At 30.2% G+C, this 26073-nt stretch overlaps 2 protein-coding genes, 1 long non-coding RNA gene and 1 other non-coding gene across 7 annotated transcripts; 2 read left to right on the top strand and 2 right to left on the bottom strand.

The window, feature by feature from the left end:
* Nucleotides 1-6596: 6596 nt before the first annotated feature.
* TRNAV-AAC (transfer RNA valine (anticodon AAC)) lies at nt 6597-6669 on the bottom strand. Its single transcript has one exon. It is a non-coding gene; the product is annotated as a tRNA-Val (tRNA).
* Nucleotides 6670-9349: 2680 nt separating this feature from the next.
* Nucleotides 9350-15561, top strand: LOC105149817 (prosaposin). Its single transcript, XM_011062499.2, has 14 exons — nt 9350-9595; nt 10493-10589; nt 11026-11386; nt 12145-12447; nt 12523-12711; nt 12772-12891; nt 12975-13238; nt 13322-13456; nt 13525-13689; nt 13769-13988; nt 14101-14415; nt 14507-14646; nt 14730-14960; nt 15034-15561. Exons 1-14 carry the CDS (start codon nt 9556-9558, stop codon nt 15076-15078), a joined length of 2625 nt encoding a protein of 874 aa, XP_011060801.2. The 5' UTR covers nt 9350-9555; the 3' UTR covers nt 15079-15561.
* Nucleotides 9602-25950, bottom strand: LOC147908628 (uncharacterized). 2 transcript variants are annotated; one of them, XR_015546102.1, is made up of 5 exons: nt 25747-25950; nt 25015-25077; nt 24492-24583; nt 9837-10054; nt 9602-9740 (listed from the first exon to the last, which is right to left on the bottom strand). It is a non-coding gene; the product is annotated as an uncharacterized LOC147908628 (long non-coding RNA). The 2 variants fall into 2 exon arrangements; XR_015546101.1 differs by having other exon boundaries at nt 9602-10054; nt 25747-25947.
* Nucleotides 18607-22369, top strand: LOC105149818 (prosaposin-like). 3 transcript variants are annotated; one of them, XM_087409276.1, is made up of 7 exons: nt 18607-19134; nt 19549-20561; nt 20794-21032; nt 21106-21243; nt 21312-21470; nt 21549-21753; nt 21899-22369. In XM_087409276.1, exons 3-6 carry the CDS (start codon nt 20808-20810, stop codon nt 21720-21722), a joined length of 696 nt encoding a protein of 231 aa, XP_087265402.1. In that variant the 5' UTR covers nt 18607-19134; nt 19549-20561; nt 20794-20807; the 3' UTR covers nt 21723-21753; nt 21899-22369. The 3 variants fall into 3 exon arrangements, with proteins under 3 accessions (XP_087265402.1, XP_087265401.1, XP_011060802.1); XM_087409275.1 differs by having other exon boundaries at nt 18608-19134; nt 19549-21032; XM_011062500.2 differs by lacking the exon at nt 19549-20561 and having other exon boundaries at nt 18609-19134.
* Nucleotides 25951-26073: the final 123 nt, after the last annotated feature.

The following is a 26073-nucleotide window of genomic DNA, read 5'->3' as shown; positions in this document are numbered from 1 at the left end:
TTTAAAAATTATTGCTTCGCGCGTATTTTTCCATTTTACGTAAAAAATTGAAAGGCAGATATTTATGAGGACAAATAAAAGTACACAAAAAGAACGATTTTACTGAAGTATTTATAAATTTAACTGAATAGAGATCTGAAAATAATTTGGTTGGACCATCAAAATATAAATTATGTAGGAAATTCAAGTATGATGAATAATGCTGTAAAAAGTTTTGACATTCTAGCAACTAGGTTGGGCGTCCTACATAATTATTTTGATAGTTCAACAAAATTATTTCCAGATCTGTATTTAGATACTTCTAAATTTTTAGGTACTTCAGTAAAACCTCTCGATATATAATAATAATAATAAATAAATAAATATAAAAATATGAATTTCGTTTAGTGCCAATTTTTACGCTGTGACGAACTCAATTTAAATCAATCTAAACGTTTCTCTATTTTAATGTTTATATTGTATTATAAAGTTCAAGAATATATTATATTTAAAATTTTACAATCCAAACACTATAATAATCAGACGTACACCATCAGTTTAATCGATTAATTAACTTGTGTTATGGAGTCCGCGTTATTCTTGAATTGAATTGAGAGAAGCGCGAGAGCAGAAGCATTATCGACAATCCTCCATGACTTGGACTCGCGTGCGGATTGAAGCCACGCCATCCGCATCCGTTATAGATTATTGCTTATCCGCCACCAATCTGCAAATGGTCGTGCCGGCGGTAAAACAACGGAGGGAAAACCTAAATTCCTCGCAATAAATGGCAGAGGGCGGGAGAAGGATGACCAACCGGAGGGATGTATGCTCGCTCTCTCGCGGATGTACAGGAAATTTGCCTAGAAACCCCGTATTGGCTATCAGGAAGGTCCGGTTGGTCGGTCGTGCATCGCGTCCAGTCTGCGCGAAGTTGCGCCAAGTTCTGCAATCGGTCCACCCTCTCGCGCGTCATCCGCCCCCTCCTGTTCAACCGATCGTTCTTTCTCTCCCGATATTCCGTTCTCCAGCTCCTCTCCCCCTCCTCCCTCCTCCCCCGACTTCCCTCCTTGCTCCTTTCTACCCCCTGTTGAGCCTACATTCGCATTTTCCTCTTTCTGCGCGCGGTCGCTGCAGCCTCAGCCCCTTCATCGCTCGCCACTCAGACTTCAATTAATTTCGCTGGTTCTGGGCCGACCGTTTTCCAATTTCGAGTTTCTACGGTGAACGCGAGCAGCTCTCGATAGAGCGGGGGGGAGATGCGAGAGACGTGGGAAAAGTGAAACGGTTGTCCATGAGACTGGCAAGAGAGGACGATGCATTCCGGTGTATGCATTCCGATTGCGCGCGCGCGTACAAATGGCAAGCACGCGTTTCGACGAATAAAAATTAATTGCATATGCACATCGCCCCGAGGATGTCTCGGGTCATCGTTGTCGTATCTCGCGCAAGAGAAGCGCGGAGGCGTTCTCCCTCGGATTACCATCGGGACCCCATCGGGCATGCTGGACCGGAAACCATGTTGAATGTTTACATATGCGTAGCGCACGAATTACTTTAGCGAGTTTAGAAACTCACGTCTGAGATATTTATGTCCGTGGCGCAATGTGAAATAACGTTGCAGCAAAAATATTCTCCGCTTGTCTGCTTAATGTTAAAGCGACGTATTACAGATGTAACATATATAAAGGTGACCCGAGAGGCGATGAGATCGTCGCATAATATTCGCACGTATATAATGTTTGTCCCTCTCTGAGCGCGACGCCACGCGACGCGATGCAATTTCACACGCGTAAGACACGAACACGGACATGCACGATTCGGCACTAGTGCACGCCGACCGATCACCGGGTGGGGCTCGTTGCACGCCGATTGATTTACAATGGCCGAAGGTGTGGCAGAATCCGACACCAATATCATGCCGATGGCCGACCGGGCGCGTGGACAATTATCTGTGCCGGACAAAGGCTACGGGGGTGTATACACCTATCTCATATATACATCTAACCTACGGCTCTTTACGCAGCTGACGCGCCACGTATTAAGAAAACGCGTGGGCCCGCGTCGTGCAATGCGCACGTGCGTGGGCCAACACCCGCGCGCGTGCAATGCACGACGCGCACGCATGTGTTCCACGCCGAACCAAATAAGATCCGAACGTTCTTGCGCTCTTCACGGGTGGAAGAACAGATTTGTTCGCATTATTCGTAATCCGCGACGAACGATATGCTAACGTCCGCGACGAACTTGCTTAATAAATTTAAGAGCGCTTTTACCACAGACTTTTTTATATACTACACTATGCTACTAACAGCATTTTTTGTAATGAAGTATGACTATGTTTAGTGTGGGATAAAAATCCACATATAAGATGTAAAATTTGAACGTATTATTGAGTATACGTTAAGGTATTTTTCAATATTTTTATTTAAAATTGACGAATTATATTTTATTTATTTAGATTAATAAGCCACACATTCTTACTGCACAGTACATATTATTTCACAGTAATATGGCTTTATATTTTATCGTCATTAGGTGGGTTAATTAATAGAGTATACTTATATGTATAGAAGTCCGCAGTGATTTCTACAAATTAATTTTGAAACGTTTTTCATTATGTCACTTTGCGTTTATCGTTTTATGGTGATTCCGCAGAATGATCGCTTGAAATAATTAGGAAGATGCTTCTTGAAAATTTCCATGCATATTATCTGGGTAAATATATTCTTAATATTTAATATTTAAGAAATCTTTGATAAATAAGTTTATGCGCAAGAAAAGTTTTTTTATTATTAGCAGTAAGTTTTACTGGTTTTCTGTTCCAAGTAATAGGAAGTACTTTAAGAAAAGTAATCTCTCAATTATTTTCATCAATGCAATTGAATTAAAGAAAATTAATGAAAATTCTGGTAAAAACTGAATCTCTGATTTTTGAAATTAGGTATTTTAATATTTCCCTTTATGTTCAGTACCGCAATCGATCCTGTCGATTCTTTAATTATATTAGATTAAAATTATTCTTTAACGTGAGAGAGATTAATATGTTTGTTGTAAGTTGACGAACAAATAACGAAAGTTCGGAAAAGATATTATACGATCTAACGACGTTAAAGTGCGGACACGGATGCGCGGAATCGTCGTCCCGTTCATAAGAGAATCGGAGCTCAAATTCCGGAATAATATTAGGAAAATACGAGCGTGCTTCTCGAAGCGAAGAGACCACGTTTCCCTTTTCTATTGGCGCGGAACAAGATATTCTCACTCACACCAGCGATGTCGAGAGTCCCGCGAACAGTATCGTTGGTCCGATATTGCGACAACGTCTCGACAATGTCGATTGCGAAGGGCCCGAATAAATTTACGTAACGAATGACAAAGGGGTAAGAACGTGAGCTGCTGGCATGCGCGCAATGAGTTTGCAGATACACACGTGTATGCCGTGTCACCGTTGTTTCGTAAAATAATGTTAATAACGCAGTCGCGTTAACATTATTTATTAACGCTATCAAGTTTCTTGATTTATCGTTTTTACGCTAGCAGATATCATCTATGAAACGAACATTCAGTGATAGGAAATCGTAATGAAGATTTATGCAAACAAGTATCCCTTATGATCTCAGAATAGAGAATACTCAAAAAACTCATTTCGGAAAGAACAGGAAAGAATCTTCTAGAATTATCTAGAATTGATTCAGTCTGCTAGAGAAAAATAAAAAGTGTATCTACAGTTCATAATAGAATATACGAGTATGTAAATATCTTGCCACGAAAACATTATTGGAACAATTCACTTCTCTCTCCCTTCTCCTCCCCCTCTCTCCTTTATTTTACTCTGATATCATTTTAAGCTAGATAAACATAAAAAGAGGAAAAAATCTCTTACTTATTTCATTAAAAATGTATACGTTTAGTTTATCTTTAGTTTTAATTTTACAACATGTTCAGCATATATGCAGAAAAGTAGAATATTATATGTATATAGAAATATTAGAATATTGAAATTTCCGTGTGTATAAAAAATGTTTAAAGAATACAGACATTAAGATTTTGCGATAGAATATTATCGCTTCTAAAATATAAATTTAATGTAGATGTCATCTCAAATTATATCTACAATATATTGAATTTGATAACTGTAATTTTAATTAAAAATTTTAACTTTAAAATACTTTATCAGTGTAATCTTGGATGAGATTTTGTAAAATATATGAATAAGAGGTGAAAGCTGTAAAACTTTCTGATAATGTAGTTCAAATGAAATATTATCGTCCATTGTCAAATTTGTGATAAGGAAGTTGCCATCTGTGGGCCACTAGTGAAATTAAACGTGCGATTAATTTATCTGAAGATAAGAAAAATTACTTAATCGATAATCTGAAGTTACATTATCAATGTATGGTAAATGCATGAATTGAAAAATTATTGTGTTATGTATAGTAAAATGATGCGATGAAAAATACATATTTTGTATAATGCGCAATAATTATAAAATTGTATTATAAAAGAATTAAGAATTGGTATTTATATTTTTTGCCCCTGTTGGTATCGACAAACTGATAAGTATACAGTGGACTTTATGACAGTTAGGTTGGTCTCTGCATGTACATACGTATCATTGAATGATAAATTTAATGAGAACGGATATGAGAGTGTATCATTTTCCTGTGATCCCACTGGCTTATATTTTTATATAAACTTTTAAGATTACAAGACGCAACCTGAATATAAACTCGCATTTAAACTAATGCACTTTCACACAATGCAAAACTTAATAAAACAACTCTGGTCAAATCATTATGTCGTCATATAAAAAAAAATACGAAATTTGATCAATAATTAATGACATTGATATACTATATGATTATTAATATAAATCGAGCCTAATGTATTTTTGGCCTGGTGATATTTTTACGTTCTATTTTCATATCGTACAAATAAAGAGTTGGTCGAAATCGTGATTCAGATCGTGTTAACCATAATATTATATCGAGTTACACTTCTCTTTGTGTTGAAATAAGATTCGAGTTTTAACCAAGTCATTCTTTGAAGTCCAGTGGAATTATATACAATTTCGTCATGTGCAATATAACGTCGAGACATTAGATACTGTGTCTCTTGATTAATGTGTCTGATGAATATATTCAATTTTGAATAAATAAATGAATAATTAATACGTATGAATAGAATGTTTTTGGTATTACCGGAAAATGAATAAATACTTTTTATTTGGTTTAAATAAATATATTTATGAATATAATATATGAATTTTTATTTCGCATTTATTCCCACTCTGTAACCACAACATTATTTAATACATTCCTTGATGAAAGCATCGGCAATAGTTTTCATTTTCTTTTCGGTATAATCATATTTCCCTTTAATCAAGCTAGAATATTTTACGTACTGTATTACAGTTAAGCGATTACGCTTGTTTACAAGTCAAGATCATTAACACTCTATACATTTACATCAGAAGCTGACAGATAGTCTCCGGCAACTTAAGAGTGAGATAAGCATATTTTTGTAATCTTATATCTAAAATTAATTCTTAAGTAGAAAAGTAAAGCTAGTATAACAGAATTTAGTATCAAAGCGATAAAATAAATGATCTTCCACCACAAAAGTATATTTGAATATTTAGTCATTAATTATAAGGGGAATGTATAAGGGGAAAGGATTGTTTATTGAAGCTTTCTTTTTTAATTTACTTATTTTGTTCAAATAAATATTAATTATACATGTAATAATTCATAAATATGTAAAATATTCATAAATGCATATTTTTAAAAACTCATAGTTTTGAATAAATACATAAATAAATATTTTTTATGTGAAAATTTTTAATGAAAAAATTGATAATTCAATTACGAGTTTTTTGTTATTCATCGGACACACTAAGTCTCGATTTAAAAAATAAACATCATCCATACAATACATGTGCTTAAATAAGACATCTCAAATATTTGTTAAAACATATAATGTTGTTAAACAAACGTTAAATATTTGTTTAAGGTTTTTCAAGTGACATCTTTAAAACTTTCTGGAAAGATATATCTTTTATAAGATACTTTTTAGAATATATGTAGCTAATGTTTTTATATTAGCGATTATAACATTTCTTGATTGAAACATAATCTAGCTAGCTATATAACAGCCTAAATGTTTACTGTCAATTAATTTGACACTTCGATATTCATGGCTTAAAAATCATGTACAAAAAAAAAATGTAAACAATAAAATATAAACAGTAAACGAATTGGCTAATCACAATTGAAAATTATATGTTTATTATTTTAAAACTCTCGGTTTTGATTCTTTTACTAAAATTTGTTTTTTATATGTTCTTGCTTAAAAAACATTCTTGCTATTGTCTATCTCGTTGATTTTTATCTCGTCATTAAATCTCGAAAAATATCATCATTGTTTGAAAAATATCACTTCCCAATCCAAGAAATAATTTCGAATTCAAGTCTCTTTGTCAAGATATCTCTTTGTTAAGAAATGATGCGATAACAATGATGATCTGATAAAAATATCTTTTTCTATCTCGTAAAAGTTTGTCACGTAGGACCAAATTTTTATTATATAATGACCAAATTTACGAAAAAAAAAAATGTTTCCGGCCGGAATCGAACCGGGGACCTTCCGCGTGTTAGGCGGATGTGATAACCACTACACCACGGAAACTTCTTGGAAATGCGACTTCACTGTATTTTTTCTGGGATAATACCTCGATATTATTTGAGACACTCGTCGTATGTTATGTATTGTTATCTAATTTCATTGACGATGAAAAAAAAAAATTAAAAATATTACTGTCTTAATATTTGCAACGCACTTTATCGCAAAAACATCATTCCAACTTGTCTATATTGTAGTATTATGCACGATTCGAATTATCAACGCTTGTGTTATTCCGTATTAATATTCCTAGTAAGTATAATCGATGCCTTCGGTTCAAATAATTCGACGTACATATAAAGCGACAATAAAATAAAAAACGTAGGATCGTAAACGTTGTAAATACAGACATTTCGCACATGAAAATCATCTAGCATGGGATTAAGTTTTTATTTCTATATTATATTTATCTACATCATTAATTTACTTAAAACACGCTACGAAACAAATATTATTTTTAAAAAATTCATAAAATAAGCGTAATAAACTTTGCGAAATTTTTTTCAAGATTGACGGAAGATGTTGAATGTGCATAAGACGCAATAAGAAATATCGTGTGAACAATCAACCAAGCGCGCGCGCAGCATATATCTCCTGATCAGCTGATTCCATATCAACCGCTTTGGTTTATCGCCGATTAAATCGACTTGCTTTTATAGAAAAAAATTGCTCATGTTGCGATTACATGCGCTTCGTCAAAACATCGTAAGCTATTTCGTACGTTTTCGATAAGATCGCAAGGAGGTAAATTGGAATGAATTAAAAAAAGTTTCCACGATCGTTTCACCATTGATTCCGTCATCGACCGTGTTATAACTTGCTTCGACTTTCGCGCATAAATATCATTCCGTTCTAGATTTCGCAATCGGTAACGCTTATATCTTAGGTTTTATTTTTAACGGCAGCGATCATTTTTTTTGCGCAGAATGTCACATGATCTCGAGAACAAGAAGATCGTTATAGGAGAAACGATTGAAAGTTGCTAAAACGGAGTTACTAGAACAAGTTAAAATATCAGCTTAAAAGATGATGAAATGAACAAATCATCAGTTTTTGCTTTCAAAATTTATTAATGCTAAATTTCATAATGAAAATTGCGAAGCTTATTACGCTTGTTTTTGCAGCGTTTACAGTGAACTCCTCGAATACATACATTCATTTCCAATCGTATCGTAAAGATTTAACCTCATTTTAGATTCTAGATGATTTTTATTTCGTATCAGATTTTAGGATAAGATTTTATTTGTCGTTTGACATATATTTTATATACGCATTTCTGGTTCTGCGAATGTTTTTCGTATAAAATCATAAAATTTTATTCCCCTTGAACTTTTAACATAAATTTTAGCTATAGATCGCCTAAAGTAGGCTTAATTTGAATTCTGATATATTTATTAGGTGTTGGAATTAATTCGTAGCGTTTTTTAATGAAAGAATGTTATTTATTTCACATGAGCATTAAAAAATACATTAATGAAAGTACTTCCCATCACTTGTAAAACGCTACGAATTAATTCCAACACCTAATATTTAAATTTGATAAGATAAAATCTCTGTAACTATGAAATAAAAGCTTTTATTACGTTCAGAAATATCGGTCTAATTTTATTCTAGGCAAACTTAAATGTTCTTCATTTCAAGGATACTGATATTAACTATAAGTTTCTCTACAGAACGGAAATACAATATGAAAAGTGCAATTTCATCATGAACTTTAACGAGAAATTTTTCATTTTTACGTTTCTATTCTAAAGAAAAAGTTATCATATGGTTTGTTTTCTATAGCTGAATTACATAGTACATTTTTGAAACTTAAAGAAAAATAAAAAAATGATTCCAAATAAGATTAGAAAATATTTGTTAATACAAAATTTTGAAATAAATTTGGATGCAACGTAAACAAGCTATTGCGACTTTCAAGTTTACTGTTAGTGTTGAAAATGCTATAGTTTATGTTACGTTCAGAACAGATTTTCAGTAGTCAATTTTAGAACATAGACATATATTAAAAATTAGCAAAAGACTAACTATTCTATTATTTTCTACCATTAGAGAGCTGCGAAACCTATAGAATAATATAGAAAAGGCTTATTACAAAATAATATCAGCTATTCTATTCTGCTGTGTTAGCTGAGTATTATTTGCTACTGTCACATCTTGATTCTTTTATACTCGCGCGAACACACAAGAATATATGTGATGAATGTGTGGATATATGTGACATTAAAATTGCATTATCGAGCAAAAATTAAAGAAACATTGTTTTTTCAAAAAGACAGTAATTAAGTTTAAAAATAAAATTCCAAAAATTTCTCTGAGAACTAATATAACATTTCATAAAAAAAAAATTTTCAAGAATAAACAAAAAATCTCCTGATATTCAAGGATGTTTCCAAGTAATAAACACATACACACACACACACACTCTGAGAAAGTTTCAGTATTGTCTAGTGTAGGAATGAAAAAAAATAGAATTTATATTTGGTACCTGGAGCCAGAGAAAATTACACAAAGACAGCCCTGTGGCCTGTGCGATGCACATGGAAAACGAACCGCGTGATTGGTCGCCGTGACGATTCAGCAGTGTGTGCGCACGTGCACGTACACGTTGTCAATGGATTAACGCCGAACGTTGCCGAGTATTGCCGAAGCCATGAATTGCGTTTTCCGGAATGAAATTGACGGAAAGCGGTTCTTGCAGTACGGCTTATAGCTCGCAGCGTATTCGTCATTTCATCGTCCAGCGGCTGGTGTCACTAGATCGGGAGACTGTGTGATTAATTTAATCATTGATCGATAATTGAATTTAATCGACAATTCAATTACGCATAACTTCATATTGTGAAATCTTCGGATTTCGGACTGGCGGAGTAAACGAAACATCGTGGAAATATGAAGGAGATTCTGATCGCGCTCTGCGCGATTCTAGCTGGTGAGTTTATGCTCCACCTACCTCCTATTATATTTCTTATTTCCGCTCTGCTTTTTCTCCCATAATTCATCGAAAGTGACCCCTGCTTTGCGTCATCCCGGTCCTATTATTCTCGCGACAATCCCGCTCCAATGCGCACTTCTATCTAGAATGTTTTTTGTTTGGCAACTCGTGCTTACACATAATCTATAAATGTACCTCGGTCTCCTAAATATTATGATAATATTATTGAGGACATTACAGTTTTACGAACGGCCTTTAGTTTGATTTTTGAACGATATTTAGCGTCCAACTCATCACTCTTGACTTTCATCGGTCTCCTCGTCCATTTGTCGGATCTTCCCTGCAGTTTTTTTTTTTGCTCTTTTGTTATTGCTCTCTCTTAACGTTTGTCTCTTTCTCTCTGTCCTTCTCGCGTTGCCGGGTAATCACGTTTCCATTACTCATTGCGAAGAAACTCTAGGATGAATAGGATGACTCAGTTGATTTGAGCTTGTAATTTGTTAATTTAGATGGAATGTACAATTGAGAATGGAATTATTCGATTATATGGCGATAATAACAATGACTTATAACATTCTTGATAATGCTTATCATCGAATGATGAATAATTCTCGAGTGTTTTCTTTCAAAACAGCATTGTTTCAAAATTCTATATTATTGAGTTGCTCATTTATTTCCATGAATGTACCAAATATAGCAGACATGGAAACTATGAACAAGGCAATGAATGCTTCCCGTCTTGAGGATTATTCATTGTTTGAAGAAGTTGAAAACTAAACCAAATTTTATTTTTTTTTAAACTTTTTTTTGTAATATTTAATTTATAAGATTGTAAAATATATACAATTATAAAATAGATATAACTATAAATAGATGCACTTTTCTAATTTTCAGTAACTTCAGCTAAAGTGATCATATCTGCTAAAGAAGGTGGTCTTTTGGGTAGAGATGAATGTACATGGGGTCCAAGTTACTGGTGTGAAAACCTAAAGTAGGTTTTAATAATTATTTTAATAATTTAAAATGTATATTAAATATAAAAGTTTAACATATATTTTCTGCACATTAAAATAAAGCAGTAAAATGAAATAGATTTATGAAACGTTAAAATGCGCGTTCATTATGTATTTATAATACATAATATAATTATTAAATAAACAATAATGATAATGATAAAATATCGAAATTTCTATATCCAGCTTTCTATATCTTTTATTTTAATTAATTTTTTTATAATCGAACATAATAAATTGTATTAGGTGTTGGAATTAATTCGTAGCGTTTTACAAGTGATGGGAAGTACTTTCATTAATGTATTTTTTAATGCTCATGTGAAATAAATAACATTCTTTCATTAAAAAACGCTACGAATTAATTCCAACACCTAATAATAGTAATGATTATATTAATATTACTAATATTAACAGGACAGCTAAGCAATGTAACAATGTCAAACATTGTATTGGTAAATATTGGGAGCAGATGGAAGTTCCAGAAGATAATGATAGTGTATGTGGAATTTGTAAAGATATGGTAAAACAGGCGCGGGATCAATTGGAGAGTAATCAAACTCAACAAGATTTGAAAGATGTTTTTGAAGGAAGCTGCAAACTGATTCACATTAAATCAATTGTTGACGAATGTATTAAAATTGTGGATCAATTTATTCCTGAACTTGTAGAGACACTGGCATCTCAAATGAATCCGTCTGTCGTTTGCTCTGTCGCAGGATTGTGTAACAATGCTCATATAGATAAATTGCTTACAGAATATCAAACTTCGATAAAGGTAAGGATCAATTCTGTTTTGTTATATTACCTTATTTTATTATAATCTTAATCACCTTGAATGTGGATCAAAATTTCTAAACTTGATTTCATTACAATTTTGGTTTTTATAAGAGATTGTAGCCCCTTGTGCCTAACCTCCATTCTGAGAGAAACAATTAAGTTTAATTTTTTAAACTATTATTATTTACAATTTCTGTTTTCCTAATGATAACTATCTTAATTTATTTATTGTTTATTGTGGATTGGGATTAAATTTGCTTTGCAGATTTTATTTTTATTAAAATATTTTTGCATTTAAAATTCTTAGTGTTCAATATAAGTTCAAGAATTAAATCCGAATCTTATAGTAAATTCGATTGGACGCATTAATACGCACTGATGCATAATCATCAAAATATCTCAATATTTCGGAAAATAAGTATTTCCGAAAGAAATGTTTATTAATATTTTTCATGTATTCTATATGTATGAACGTGTATAAAAATATTAATAAATGCTATGTAATGCAGATTAAGTCCCACTAATCTAATTTAAATTGTTCAAAAATATTCAAAGGCGATAGATTATATGAAAATAGCATTCATTAATATTCTCATATATATTCATATATTTATTATTTTAATTAATTATCACAATAATAAAATTTATAAACATTATATATGGAATTTTATATCTGTATGTTTGATAAATAACAATGGATAAAGAATGTTAGTATGTATCAATATGATTGATAAAGTACATGTATTATATTTCTAGAAGGATGAAACAAAATTAGTTGTATTAAAGAATGATGAACTTGAGCCTGACGAGTGCACCAAATGTTACACGATAGCAAAGTATATGGAAAATAAATTGCATCGTACACCACAGAATACAATGCTTCTACAATTTTTGAATATTTGCGGTCAACTTAGTTCTTACTCTGATTCCTGTTCAGCCATTGTTATGAAACATTTTGATGTCATTTATAACCATCTGCAGGATAATTTTAATGCGGATAATATATGTCACTTATCAGGACAATGCAGCAGCAAATATCATAAACATGAAAATAGTACAGTAAGTATAATAACACATATATATTAATAATATCTATTTAGCTCAATTTTGTTTTAATATGTATTGTAATAATAGGTTCCACAAGTAGAAATAACACCATTATCAAGTGTAGGCATGGTAGAAGTTGAAGATGATCTCCCGTGTAAGTTGTGTGAGCAACTTGTGGGTCACTTGAAAGATCTTTTAGTTGCAAACACGACGGAAATTGAATTTAAAGAAATTCTCCTAGGTATTTGTAAGCAAACTAAATCTTTCGCCGATGAGGTTTGTATTTTAAATAGTCTTATATTTTTTGTATCTAGTACTAATGGAGATTATTTTTAGTGTAAAGCCATAATTGAAGAGTATTATGTACAAATTTATGAATATCTTACAAAAGGATTGAATAGTAATGTTATCTGTCAAATGTCTGGAATTTGTCCTAATCTTGACAAAACAGTACAAGTAAGGACATTTTGCATTTTATAAATAATAAAATATACTGTCTAGATTAAAATATCTGATTATATCGTTTTATGTTAAAATAGGGACCAATTTGGCCTCTGGTTCCAATAGAAGTAGCAAATGTAGGAATGAAGGTAATGGAAAAGATACAACCTCGAAAAGGGATTGAAGTTACTATTGGCAAAGAATATCCAAAATCTGAAGCTGAAGAGATGCAATTACCTTTGGAAAGATTGATGCCTCTTCCTTTAGTGCAATCTGAAAGTGTTAATGGAAAGAAAGCGTGTACATTTTGCGAGTATTTATTGCATTATATTCAAGACGCTATTACAAATCCTGTAACTGAGGTAACAAGAATATTAAATTTTATGAAATGTGTATATGTAAACATAGAACACAATACATACTTACAAATATATCAAAATTTAAGGAGAAAATGAAAGAAGTTCTTGGAAAAATATGTACAAAGATACCTTCTTTTATTGAAGGCGAATGTGAACAATTTGTAAATACTTATGGGGATGCAGTTGTAGCCATACTTGTCCAGGAAATTGATCCATCACAGGTAATGTAATTTTTTTGTATTTAAAATATAGAGGTCAATAAAAAATACAACTTATTGTGTTATTTAAGGTTTGTCCTATGCTACATATTTGCCCATCAGAAGCATTATTAGACATATGGGAAAAAATTCCTAAAGAGTTTATCATTACAGAAGAAAAAGATAAACCAGGTTGTGCATTGTGTTTGCTTGCAGTACAACAGATTTATAATGCAATCGAAAATAATAGAACTGAGGTATTAATCCGCTGTTTATCATGTTTATAATGATTATTTTTGATTATACAATTTATTTAATGCAATATAATTATTACAGGCTAACATTAAAGCTGAATTGGATAAATTATGTAATCATTTGCCACGTAATTTAGTCGACGAATGCACAGATTTTGTGAAAGCATATAGCGATGAACTCATAGAAATGATACTTACAGATTTGTCTCCCCAGGAAGTATGCGAATACCTTCGTTTATGTGTGTCAATCAAAGATCCTGGTCCAAAACATAACTATATTGCTGAACAGGATGGAGAAATATGTAAGTTATTTTTTGAAGTTATCTTCTATATATGTAAATAAGAAATAGAGTAATTTGTTACAATTATTTTATGACAAAAATATTTGTAAATCGGAAAACTTTAATATTTCAGTAACCAATGAGATACCTGAATATCCATTACATATAATTCAACCCACAAATTCTTTATCCGATACTGAGTGTGTAATTTGTGAATTTGTAATGAAATATATCGACAAAGAGATTGGTAACAAAGAGGCACGGGATAAAATTGAAAAAGTGGTACATGGTGTATGCAATCATTTACCAAAAACAGTTGCCAAGGAATGCAATGACTTTGTGAATAACTATGCTGACACCGTAATAAAAATTCTTTCAGAAGATGTCAGTCCTAAAGAGGCCTGTAGTGTGTTAGGTCTTTGCACCATAAGCATGATAAAAATTCAAGGTACAAAAATAATAATTATATGTTACAAATTTTGCCAATATTAAAATATTATATGAAAATATATACGTAATTTAATTATTTATTATTACAGAATCTATAACTGAATGTGCCTTATGTCGAGCAATTATATCGCAAATTGATAAACTGTTAGGTGATTCAAAAGTGGACGCTGAGATTGAAGAAATTGTTAAGAAGGTGTGCAAGTATCTACCAACAGATAAACAAGATATGGTAATATCTTATTATTTTACGATTTCTTTTTTTTTTTTATAAAAAACCAATATAGCTTGAAACTAAAATTTTAATTTATACAGTGCAACAAGATGGTGAACATTTACGGGCCCAGTATAATAAATATGCTGAAAGATAATATTAATAGCGAACAAATGTGCAGTAAAATGGCTTTATGCTCTTCCAGTGACTATCTTGCAATGTCACTTGTAAATTTACGTGTATCACGATCAATTGAAATCACCGAGTCTAAAAAATGTACATGGGGCGAAGATTTCGTGTGCAAAAACGAAGAAATAGCGAGACTTTGCAACGTTAGTACACAAACCTATGATATTATTATTAAAAATGGATGAATAAGTTTTTAAATTACTGATTTTGAATTAGGTTACGAAGCAGTGCGAAGACCGCAAAAATGGTGGAGTTCAATAATTTTTTCAATTGCGAATGATTGCACAAGTTGCAAATTGGAGGCAAACGTAAGAAGTGAGATCAAAGAGTGATGCGCTATGCTCCTCAATTGAAAGTGTTAGACTTCTGGAGATATTAGCTATAGCTTATTTCATGTTATGAAATTATATATCGATCTTTTTATTAAATCTCTCTAACTGTACTTGGATAATATTGATCTGTGTAGACATGACGAATGCCATGCGATTTTTGTATTTGAACAAAATAATACGCGTAGTTTGCCGTACTTAAGTTATGTTGACGAAATTTCTAATTTTTAATAACATCGTAAGGATCTATTTTTTTCAATTAAAATAAAATGCTGTTTTATACAATCTAAATAATTGTATTAAAAAATATCAATACCGTCTTTCTACGTGTATTTTTTTTTAATATAACTGACCTATAGCAATGATCTGTTATGTTTACTGTGATAATGATAAAATAAAAACATTTGATTCTGTATATTAATTGTATTCTTAAAATTGTATGATTATTATATATATATTTTTTTTAATAAACATTCTCTCTTGCATGTGGGATATATTATCTGGAAAATTTCTACTTTTCTAATCACAATATTACGATAATCTAGAATGTCTGAAAAGATAAAATTTCTAACTGCGTAAATACGAAAATTTTTAGTTCGAGACAGAAATACTATTCTATCGTTACCGCTTAATTCAAACGAAGTTTGTTTTTTCTTAGAATAATGCAGAATAATCTTACGACACGCACATAGGGAATGAAATATCGTGATGACTGGACAATGAAAAGTACGTTCACGTCGATGGATTTATTGTTAGATTACATATAACTTATGCAAAATGAATATTACCGACTGCTGAAGTCATAAATTGTTTTCGGAAACGAAAAACGGCTTTTGAAGTTAAAATAATAATTCATCGTCCAGTAATTGGTGTCTATTACTTAATTTAGAAGGGTCTAGTGTTCACGACTCATATCGTTTGATCACGTGTTCAATCACGCAGTAATCCATGTACAATTTGTATTTGAAATATAATATTGTCTTCTCCGTGTCTATTTTTAAATGACGAGATAAAATATGATGAAAATTTTATTCACACTTGACGCGATTCTAGCTGGTATTTCGCCGCTTTTCCTCCGACAATTTTCTCATAATCGTCATTTAAAATGAAACAAATATATAGAAAATTTGCATAAACAAGAAGGAAAGTTTTCATATATATATATATATATATTTAAAAAATGAAAATCGTACGTTAAAATATAAATTAAGATAACAATTCGTAAATTATTTAAAATTGAAAAATAAACATAATGCAAATATATAATATATTTGTATAATATTATTTTATTCATGGAGATGTTTGTCCTCTCTTGGGATCATGCAGAAAATTGGACAAAGTTTGCGTGATGCGCACGGGGAAATAAACGCATGGTTGTCGCAATAGCAATATGTGTGCATGCTTGATGTGTTATTGTCGATGAATTTATTGTTGGATTACGTATAAATTGAAAAATAGTTTTTGAAGTTATAACAATTCGTTATTCAGCAGTCAATGTCATTTAGTCTGGAAGTGCTTTTAGTGCATACACTACTCATGCTTTTTGATCATCAACTACTCAGTATAATCTAACTACGCACAATTTGTTGTTTTTTAAAATACAATATCTTCACTACGTTATCTTTGAAATGATGAGACAAAGCATGAAGAAAGTTTTGATCATGTTCGGAGCGATTCTAGCTGGTGAGTTGACATCTTGTCGTCCTTTTCATATCTGCTTTTTCTTTCTAATAATTTTCACATTATATTCTTTGTACTCAAAAATATTTAGTAAATTTAAAAGTTGCTTGTAATTAAACTAAATGTCACTCGCAATTAAAATTAAATGTTACTCGCAAATTTAAATTTGCAAAGTTTCAAATATCGGAATATTGCAAAATTAAAGTATAAATATTACAAATATTACATGCGCTTAACTATCAAATTTTCCAAAAAGCTCACATCAGAGAAAGATTATTGCTAAGTGATAAATAACAGAAATAATGATTAATGACATAAGAATACTTATTTTCAATAAACATCAAGTTGTTATATGTAATGTACCTGTTAGTTGTAATTTCCTATTCAACAATATAACTAATATAATATATGTATTATATTACAATTATATAACAATTATATTATATTGAATGAGAAATTTTTTACAACTAATAAGTTACGTTATATTATGTAACTTGATATGTTTTATAGAGTTAGAATATATTATACTTGATGACTATAGTTAATTTGATTATATAATATGTATGAAAAATATTTCCTTAATATAATATAAATTTATTTTTTAATTTATTTTTTATTGTACTGGGGGCTTAAAACTTCCTTCCTTGACAAATTTGGACTATACATATAGACACGCAGTTAGCACACACTATTTTTTTTATTTTTTTACTTTTTATTATACTTGCTGAAATGCTTGAATACTTAAAAAAAAATTTTAATATTTAAAATAAATTTTTTAAAATTATTTCAGTAATCAGTGAAGTACCTGGACAATCATTACAATCTGCTGATATTGAACCTGATGATGTTTGTATAATTTGTAAAATTGTATTGCAAATTATGGATAAAACTATTAATATAAATGATGACACACGAGAGTTAATTGCAAAGGTTGCACATAGTGCGTGCAATTATTTTCCACAAATAGTTGCCACGGAATGCAATTATTTTGAGAATAAATATGGTGATTCTATAATAAATCTCCTCTCAAAAGGTGTCAATTCTAAAGAGATATGTACTCGGCTAGGTCTTTGCAAACAGATATTATAAATCTAAGATATAAATTACAAGAAATAAATTATAATTTTTGTTATTATTATATTATTTAAAAACATAAATTGTCTACTTGAAATATAGCAACTTATTTAATTTTAATTGATGTTAAATAAAAATGTTGACATTAAATAAAAAATATATGTTTAGAAAACTATCAATGTTTTATATGAAAAGGTTTATTTTAAACCAATTTTAAAAAAATGTTTAATATACGCTACAAACGTTTTATAAATATTTTTATATAACATTTATATATAGCTTTAAAAACATATTAAATTTTTAACATTTATATTTTAGTTTATTATATGATTTTTAACATTTATGAAATATAATATTGATCAAGTATTTTATATAATTTAAACAATATATGAATCTGAATTCCGTTTCTCTATTTGTATTTTTTTTATATATATTTAACTTATAGCAATAATAATTGTTATTTTTAATTATAATAATTGCAAAATAAAAAAATAAAATATTTGATTCCAAATTTATGAATTGTATTTCTAAAAATGTATGATTTATAGTTATATTTTTTGAATAAAATATTCTCTCTCTCTCTCTCTCTCTCTCTCTCTCTCTCTCTCTCTGCGCATGAGATATTTTGTCTGGAATATTTCCTTTTTTCAATTACAATAACAATAATCTAGATTATAAATATATATATATATATATATATATATTTTTTTTTTTTAAGATAAAGGCAATAACTATGGCGCCGCATAAAAATTTTCAGTTCATCATAGATACAATTCTATCGGTACTTTTATTCATACAAACATGTTTGAAAAGACTTCCTTCATTTAGAAAATTGGATAAAGTAGCCTTGCGTGATACACATGGGGAATGAAAACACGTGGTTGCTGCAATGGCTTAATAATATGTGCGCACACTTAAGCGTGCACGTCGATTTATTGTCGAACTACATGTGAGTTGCGTGAAAAGACGAATACTACCGATTATTGCCGAAGTCATGAATTGTTTTCCGAAACGGTTTTTGAAGTTACAACGATTCGTGGTCCAACAGTCGATTAGTCTGAAAGTGTCGTTCATGACTTTACGCTTGATTTGATTGTCACGCGCTCAATTACGTCGCAACGCAATTGTGCACAATTTGAATCGTAAAATTCAAATTGTCTTTGCTAAATCGATTTCGAAGTGATGACGAAAAGCAAGAAAGAAATTTTGATTGTGCTCAGTGCGATTCTAACTGGTAAGTTAACATCTCGTCACACTTTTTCTATCCGTTTTACTCCCCATAATTTTTAACAATTTTTTTATATATATGCATTCTTTGTACTTAAAATGAAATATATAAGTTTAAATTTCTCAAAAACAAAAAAGAAAATTTTTTAGTGCATTCCAGTATAGCAATAAAAGATATACTTATACAGATAGATTACGTATATTAAGAATACTTTTGCTACATATTATTTAAATTATCTATTAACTTTTCAGTATATAGACATATTCTAAGTTGTCTTACGTTATAATTCTGTTTTTTTTTTACTGCGTTTCGAGAGCGCGCTTGCAGTACTATCAGTGCATTCTTTATCCTTGTTTTTACGTCTAACGATAGAATGATGTATTAACGAAAACATACATATTTATGAAAACATACTTTCAGAACGCAGCCTTTGTCACATCGATAATCTCACTCTGATGCGCACTTCTTTCTAAAATACTTTTTTTGTTTGGCAGTTACACGCATGTAATATTTGTAATATTTTTTCCTTGTAAATATTGTGACATTTAAAATCTTTATTTACAAGCAATGTTTAATTTTATTTGCGAGCCGGCATTTATAGTCGATTCTTATATTTAAAATTATTTTAAATACAATCTTAAGATGTCACAAATCATTACAGAGTTGTATGTATTATCTATATGTAGTATCTTAACATATTATTTAAGACGATTAAAATAAGAATTGTCTATGATTATTGACCTTAGCTTTTATTTGTAACAGAAGTTTAGTTTTATCTATAAGCCTTTTAATTTTATTTGGATACAATGTTTAATTTTCAGTATAATGACTTTAGATTTCATCGGTTTTCTTTTACTTCTCTATTATGAAATTCTTTCAATCTTCCTTTCTTTTTTTTCCTTTTTTATTATTACTGTCTTTCTGTTTTGATCCCTTTTGATCCCTGTCCTTATATCGCGGGATTTGTTTTTATTCTCATGGCAAACTGTATGTACTGAAAATACTGTATAAACAGGATAGATCTGTTGATTCGAACTTTTAATTTATTTAGATAGAATGTCGTACGATTGTTATTGGTGGAATATAATATTGTAACGTTACACTAACGATAATAGCTTATACTTATAATATGCTAATACCAATAATGTTTATTATTAAATAATAATACGAGTAAGATATTTCCTTACAAAATGATATTTCAAAATTCTATATTGTTGAGTCAATGATATATATCTATATATCTACGAATACACTAATTGTAGCAGAAATAAAAAATTGTAAATGATGTGTTTAAAGTTTTCTGAACTTAGTACCAGCTCACGGATTTTTCGTTCATGTACGGCAAATTACATGAAACAGTGGATTGTTAAATAAAGACAAGCCAATATTATCTACATTAAAGATTATTCACCTTCAGCACACGAAGCAGATCGGTAAACACCTAATGATTCTTACACTTAAACCCAAAAAAACTAAAGGCAAAGCCTAATTATATTAAAGAATTATTAAACGTTCTGAAGAAATACTGAACTCTGTTTTGTCTGCTGAACGTGTCCTGTTAACATTAAGATTATTATTTTGAAAATAATTTTTTTAACTCTAGATTTTTATAATGGCTAACTTATAAAACTGAAAATTACATGAATGCAATTCTTTAATTTTCAGTAGTCACAGCTGAAATGATCACAACTCATCCCATAGTGCGTATGATGGAGAAAGAACTTCGAAAAGAGGTTTCTTTCAAAAAATATTCATCATCGAGAGTTGATGAAATGCAACTGCCACTTGAATTACTGCTTTATCCTTTGCAATCCGGAAATACTAATAAAACGACAACGTGTACATTGTGCGAATATTTATTGCTAATATTTGTTTATTTTGGAGATATTACAAATGTAAATGAGGTAATAAATATTAAATTTTATGATTCTGCGTATATAATATTATATAAGCTTCATAAATATACCAAAATTTAAGGAAGAAGTGAAAGAATTTCTTGGAAGAGTGTGTAATATAAAAGTACCTACTTTCATTAGAGGTGATTGTCAAGATGTTGTAAATACTTATGGAAGTGCAATTGTGACCACACTTGCTATGGATATCGATCCATTTCTGGTAATATATTTTTGTATTTAAAACAATGAACTAGTAAAATATAATTTATTTAAGGTTTGCAATTTAAGGTTTGTTCTATGATACGTATTTGCCCACCGGAATCATCAATAAATATATGGGAAGAAATTCCTAAGAATTTTATTAGCACAAAAAATAAACCAAATTGTGCATTCTGTTTGCTTGCAATATCGCAGATTTATAATGCTATTAAAAGCAATAAAACTAAGGTATTAGTCTACTGTTTATTATATTAACAATATTTATATTAAATTTGATTATTCGATATAATAATGTTGATGTTTCAGACTAGCATTGAAGTTGAATTGAATAAATTATGTAATCGTTTGCCATATACTTTGAACATTGTATGCACAAATTTTGTACAGACGTATAGCATAGAACTTGTAGGGTTACTACTTGTAGACTTGTCTATCGAAGAAGCATGCAATTATCTTCATTTGTGTGTTCCAACTGAATAATCCTGATGAAATGTAACTATTGTTGCAAAAGGTAGAGAGATATGTGAATTATTTCTTAGAATACACACAAGATAAAATGTTTCGATTTTGACAATTTATTACAATTATTTTTCAATAAAAATACTTTGTACGATAAAAGTATTTTACGATAAAAATAAAAGGAATTTCTTTTTCAGTACTTAATCAATGAAACACAGTATAATCGCAATGAAATACCTGAGTACTCATACTTACATATAAGTCAATCCATGAAGGTAAATTCATGAACGAGTTGCATACGTTTGTGTAATACAAACTGCAAATTGAAAGCGAATCTAAGAAAATGAGAACAAAGAGAATGATGTGCTATGTTTCTCAATTGGAAATATAAGAACTGTGGAGATATTAGCCATAACGAAGAGCCTATTTTATATTGTTAATATATCTTTAAATCTCTGTAATCAAATACAGATTGATCTGTATAGACTTGACTGCCATTGAGATTTTTATACTTAAACGAAATATTATGCGTGATTTACTTAAGTTGCTGTATTTAAGATATCACAATAATTTTTAATAGCTGTAGAAGAATCCTATATTTCTTCAGTTAAAATAATATAAGTTGATATTTCATGTAATTGAAATTATACATTAAATTTATCATTTTATATGTCTTTGTTTTAAATTTAATCCATAGTAATAATCTGTAATTTTTATAATTGCGATAATAATAAAATAAAGAATAAAAATTTATAAATAATTTATTGATATGAATTAATTATATATTATAATATTAAAGATATATATATATATATATATTATATATATATATATATATATATATATATATACACATATATAATTAAGTAGCAAAATAGACTTTATGAATCTTCAGAAAATCGCGAGAAAACATTTAACGCGTTATCACTGCATTAAATAGAAGATCCAACAATGTGATTAGATTTTTCCGCCGTATTTTTATAATATGTGGATTCCTAATCGTATTCCTCTCTATCCGTACTTTAGTTTATATTTCTACTTGTCCATATTTTGTTCTATTCATTTTCCTACTTATCCGTATATTTTAACTTAAAAAAAATCTTTAATTAAAACCACGACGCGACATGAGACTTATTAAGGGGACCGGTTTGTTGGTTAATCCAGCGGGATATCTGAAAACTATTCAAGCGATAATTTTATGAATTAGAGTTTCAATTATATGCGCGCAATTAAGATTTAAATGGGATCTTTCCAATCTCATACATATATAAGAAAATAGAGGAAAATATAAAGAAAATTGACAAACAAATAAACAAACTAATTTATACATTATCTTATTATATTCCACATAGTCAAAATTGATCTTACTTTATTCTTTTCGTCATGTTCTTCTTCTTTCTTCGGACCAGATTTACCTTTAATTTTTAATCGCAACTGACTACAGTCTGATCATATTTCAATTAAAAATAGATAAGAAAAGGAAAACTTCTGTTGTCACCATTATTATCGCCGGCAGACAATATTACCTACGTTCGATTTGTATAAGTATACATATGCGACAATCATAAAAAAAATCAAAAAATTTAAGACAACGAGAAATTATTTGAAAAAAGTATTCATAAATTCCATTATTTACATGAAAATTTCGAATGTTTCTTCGCGACACGTATTGTTTTAATTTGGAATATTATTTAAGTTTAAAAAGAACTTTACTTATGGCATTATGTAATGATATATTGATTGCTATTCTAAACAAATAACTTTACTAATAATATATGACATGCGAATATGAGAAGAATGATTGACTGATTGATCAATTTCTTACTTTTACTTTTAATAACAAGCTTACTCCGCATATTGATGCACATTCAAAGCATATCAAGCAAAAACACACAAAACAAAATACATAATCCGAGATTTAAAAAAACTAAAACTTAAAATATTCTCAGATAACCAAGCGTGATTTAACATATTAGACAAAACTAATGTACTGAACGAGTTGTGAAATTGCGGCAATTTGCTGATATCGGAATGTTATATGCAAACTGGGTTAGCAATACGGGAGTAAATATTACTAGTTTATGAAATTTCAAGATCAAACGTTGAGAATTAATAATGCGAAATGTTGATGGCAAAATGATGGCACACGATGAGTCCGCGTTTTATATATAGTATCATGCCAGCAACATAATGGCAAATTGATGACATGTATATTTTACATGCCATCAAGATGCTATTAACTCACTATCATCAAATTTATTAGAATTCACGTGAGAATGAAATATTTCACGCATAAGAGAGAAAGTACTTTGTCTCTAGTTTGTTGATATCAACAACTGACAGTAATATGACGGTTTCTTGAACTTTATTTGGATATATGGATATTTAATACTGCAATTATAATTAATTAATTAATCGTGTTGCTATAAATAACATACATAAGTAATTATAAAATACGTTTTGATGTTTCTCATTTCATATCGAGATTACTCTTATAATATGTAATATTTGATATTAAATTGACTTAAAAATAAGCTTAATTGACTTAAGGTGATTATATTAATTATAAATATTTTGAAATATTTATATATACATTTGTTCACAATTATAAATATTTTACTAAATATTTTTAAAAATCTTAAAAAAATAATATAAAATATCTTATTTATTTGATACATTATATCAAATAAATATATAGTACGCAATTAATAAATCTAAAATACTGTGCTACACATATAAATATTTTCACCAATAGTAAATAATAAAATTAATTAATTATGAAATACTCACCTAGTGATTCTTCGCGCCGTCATCCCTGTCATCGCCCTGGCTTTTATTTCATTTATTCTTTTATGTATTGCGATTTCTTCGTGGTACAATATCTATTTGCAAAAACAAATAAATTATTAATTACAATTAACTATGATTACAATTTACTGGAATAACAATTGCGCGTTGTTATCATACTTTATTCAATAGTTCCGATATTAATCACGCATATTTATACAATATGAAAAATCAGAGCATATGAAATTATGACACATTTGATATCCGCGATATTTCATAAATAAAACGCATTGGATTGCATTAAAAATGATAAAGAGACTCGTTTTTTATGCGATCAATTTCACGCTAAAAGCGATTCGATAACACAGCGGTAACGCGGCGATGCTACATGTTTTGGTTTTCAATCGAACAAATACTGCGAAATGCACGTTCGATCGAATTATCAGCTCACGATTATCGAAATCTATTATGCAATATTTCAGTGAAAGAATAAAAAAGTTATTAAATAAATCTGAATTTCACTTACCTATGAAATCAGTTATTAAGACACCACCTCATCCGAAGCCAATCTGTTCCAAGCTGTTGCGTCCTGCAAATGAAACGTGAACGCCTTAGGATAGCGAGAAAGCTTTGTCTTCGACGCGGACCGCGAACAACTTCACGCGCAAAAAGTGACGCGTAGCGTCGTCTCACTCTTAACTTCGTGTTTATACATTTTCTGCATTTTGAACTATAAATAGTATACACGCATTACATTGTAACAGAATAGGCATATTGATACCATAATTATATGTATATTCGCGGCATTCGTAATAAGAACTGCTTTCAATTATTCACGCAATACACCTTTAATCAAACAAATATTGAGATATGCATTTTAACTAATTATTAGTAATATACGAATGCCAAATTAATATTTCGCATCGAAATTGCAGTTGAATATTGCAAATGAAGAAAGTACAATGTGATAATACAAATTTTTTTTCTCAATTAAACTATACGCTGAAAAAATTTTTCTCAATATTCGTTCGGTCGAATTAAAAGTAATATATCGCGTTAATTTTGATGATGCATGAAGTCGACCGCGCGCGAAAAACGACGCCGTATCGCCATCTTAATGAAATCGCGGTGGAGACGGGATCGACGGACGACTGATGAGCATTAGCGTGCTATCAAAGCGGCAGTTTAAAAGCAGCGATTTTCAAATATTTCTCGCGTCGCGTGTGAAAATAATAATTTGATAATATTTATTAATTACCTCGTTAGTATAATTCGAACGATCCTTTCGAGCTATTTTCCGTCGTTTTATTCTCTACAAGGATTGGGATATTTCTGGAGGAAAGTCCATAATTCACTCGAAGCCAGGGGTGCGAACTATTTCAACGTAATATTACTGGACGTACTCCTTCCGCTGGTCGAGTCGCAAAACCATAAGAGTGCGAATTACACGCTATTTATATGCGCCGTTAGACCGCGAACCCCACCACTCGCGTGCCAGCCAATGAGCGTAGCGAGTCGTTGTAGCGCGTATTCGAGCGCTCATTGGATCGCGCTAGCTTTCGATTGAAGTATATAAGCGCGATGC

This window comes from Acromyrmex echinatior, chromosome 9, assembly GCF_024713525.1.
Source record: "Acromyrmex echinatior isolate Ae372 chromosome 9, ASM2471352v2, whole genome shotgun sequence".
Lineage (NCBI taxonomy): Eukaryota > Metazoa > Arthropoda > Insecta > Hymenoptera > Formicidae > Acromyrmex > Acromyrmex echinatior.
The sequence above is the reverse complement of the archived record's forward strand: the minus strand, read 5'-3'. Positions and strand labels throughout refer to the sequence as shown.

Excerpts from the sequence above, each read along its gene's own strand:
- LOC105149818 (XM_011062500.2), top strand. The coding sequence starts at position 19,083 with ATGACGAAAAGCAAGAAAGAAATTTTGATTGTGCTCAGTGCGATTCTA. Across the intron at positions 19,135-20,793 it reads GCTCAGTGCGATTCTAACTG|TAGTCACAGCTGAAATGATC; the intron begins GTAAGTTAACAT and ends TTTAATTTTCAG. Across the intron at positions 21,033-21,105 it reads ATATTACAAATGTAAATGAG|GAAGAAGTGAAAGAATTTCT; the intron begins GTAATAAATATT and ends CCAAAATTTAAG.
- LOC105149817 (XM_011062499.2), top strand. The coding sequence starts at position 9,556 with ATGAAGGAGATTCTGATCGCGCTCTGCGCGATTCTAGCTG. Across the intron at positions 13,239-13,321 it reads TTACAAATCCTGTAACTGAG|GAGAAAATGAAAGAAGTTCT; the intron begins GTAACAAGAATA and ends TCAAAATTTAAG. Across the intron at positions 14,416-14,506 it reads AAGCATGATAAAAATTCAAG|AATCTATAACTGAATGTGCC; the intron begins GTACAAAAATAA and ends TTATTATTACAG.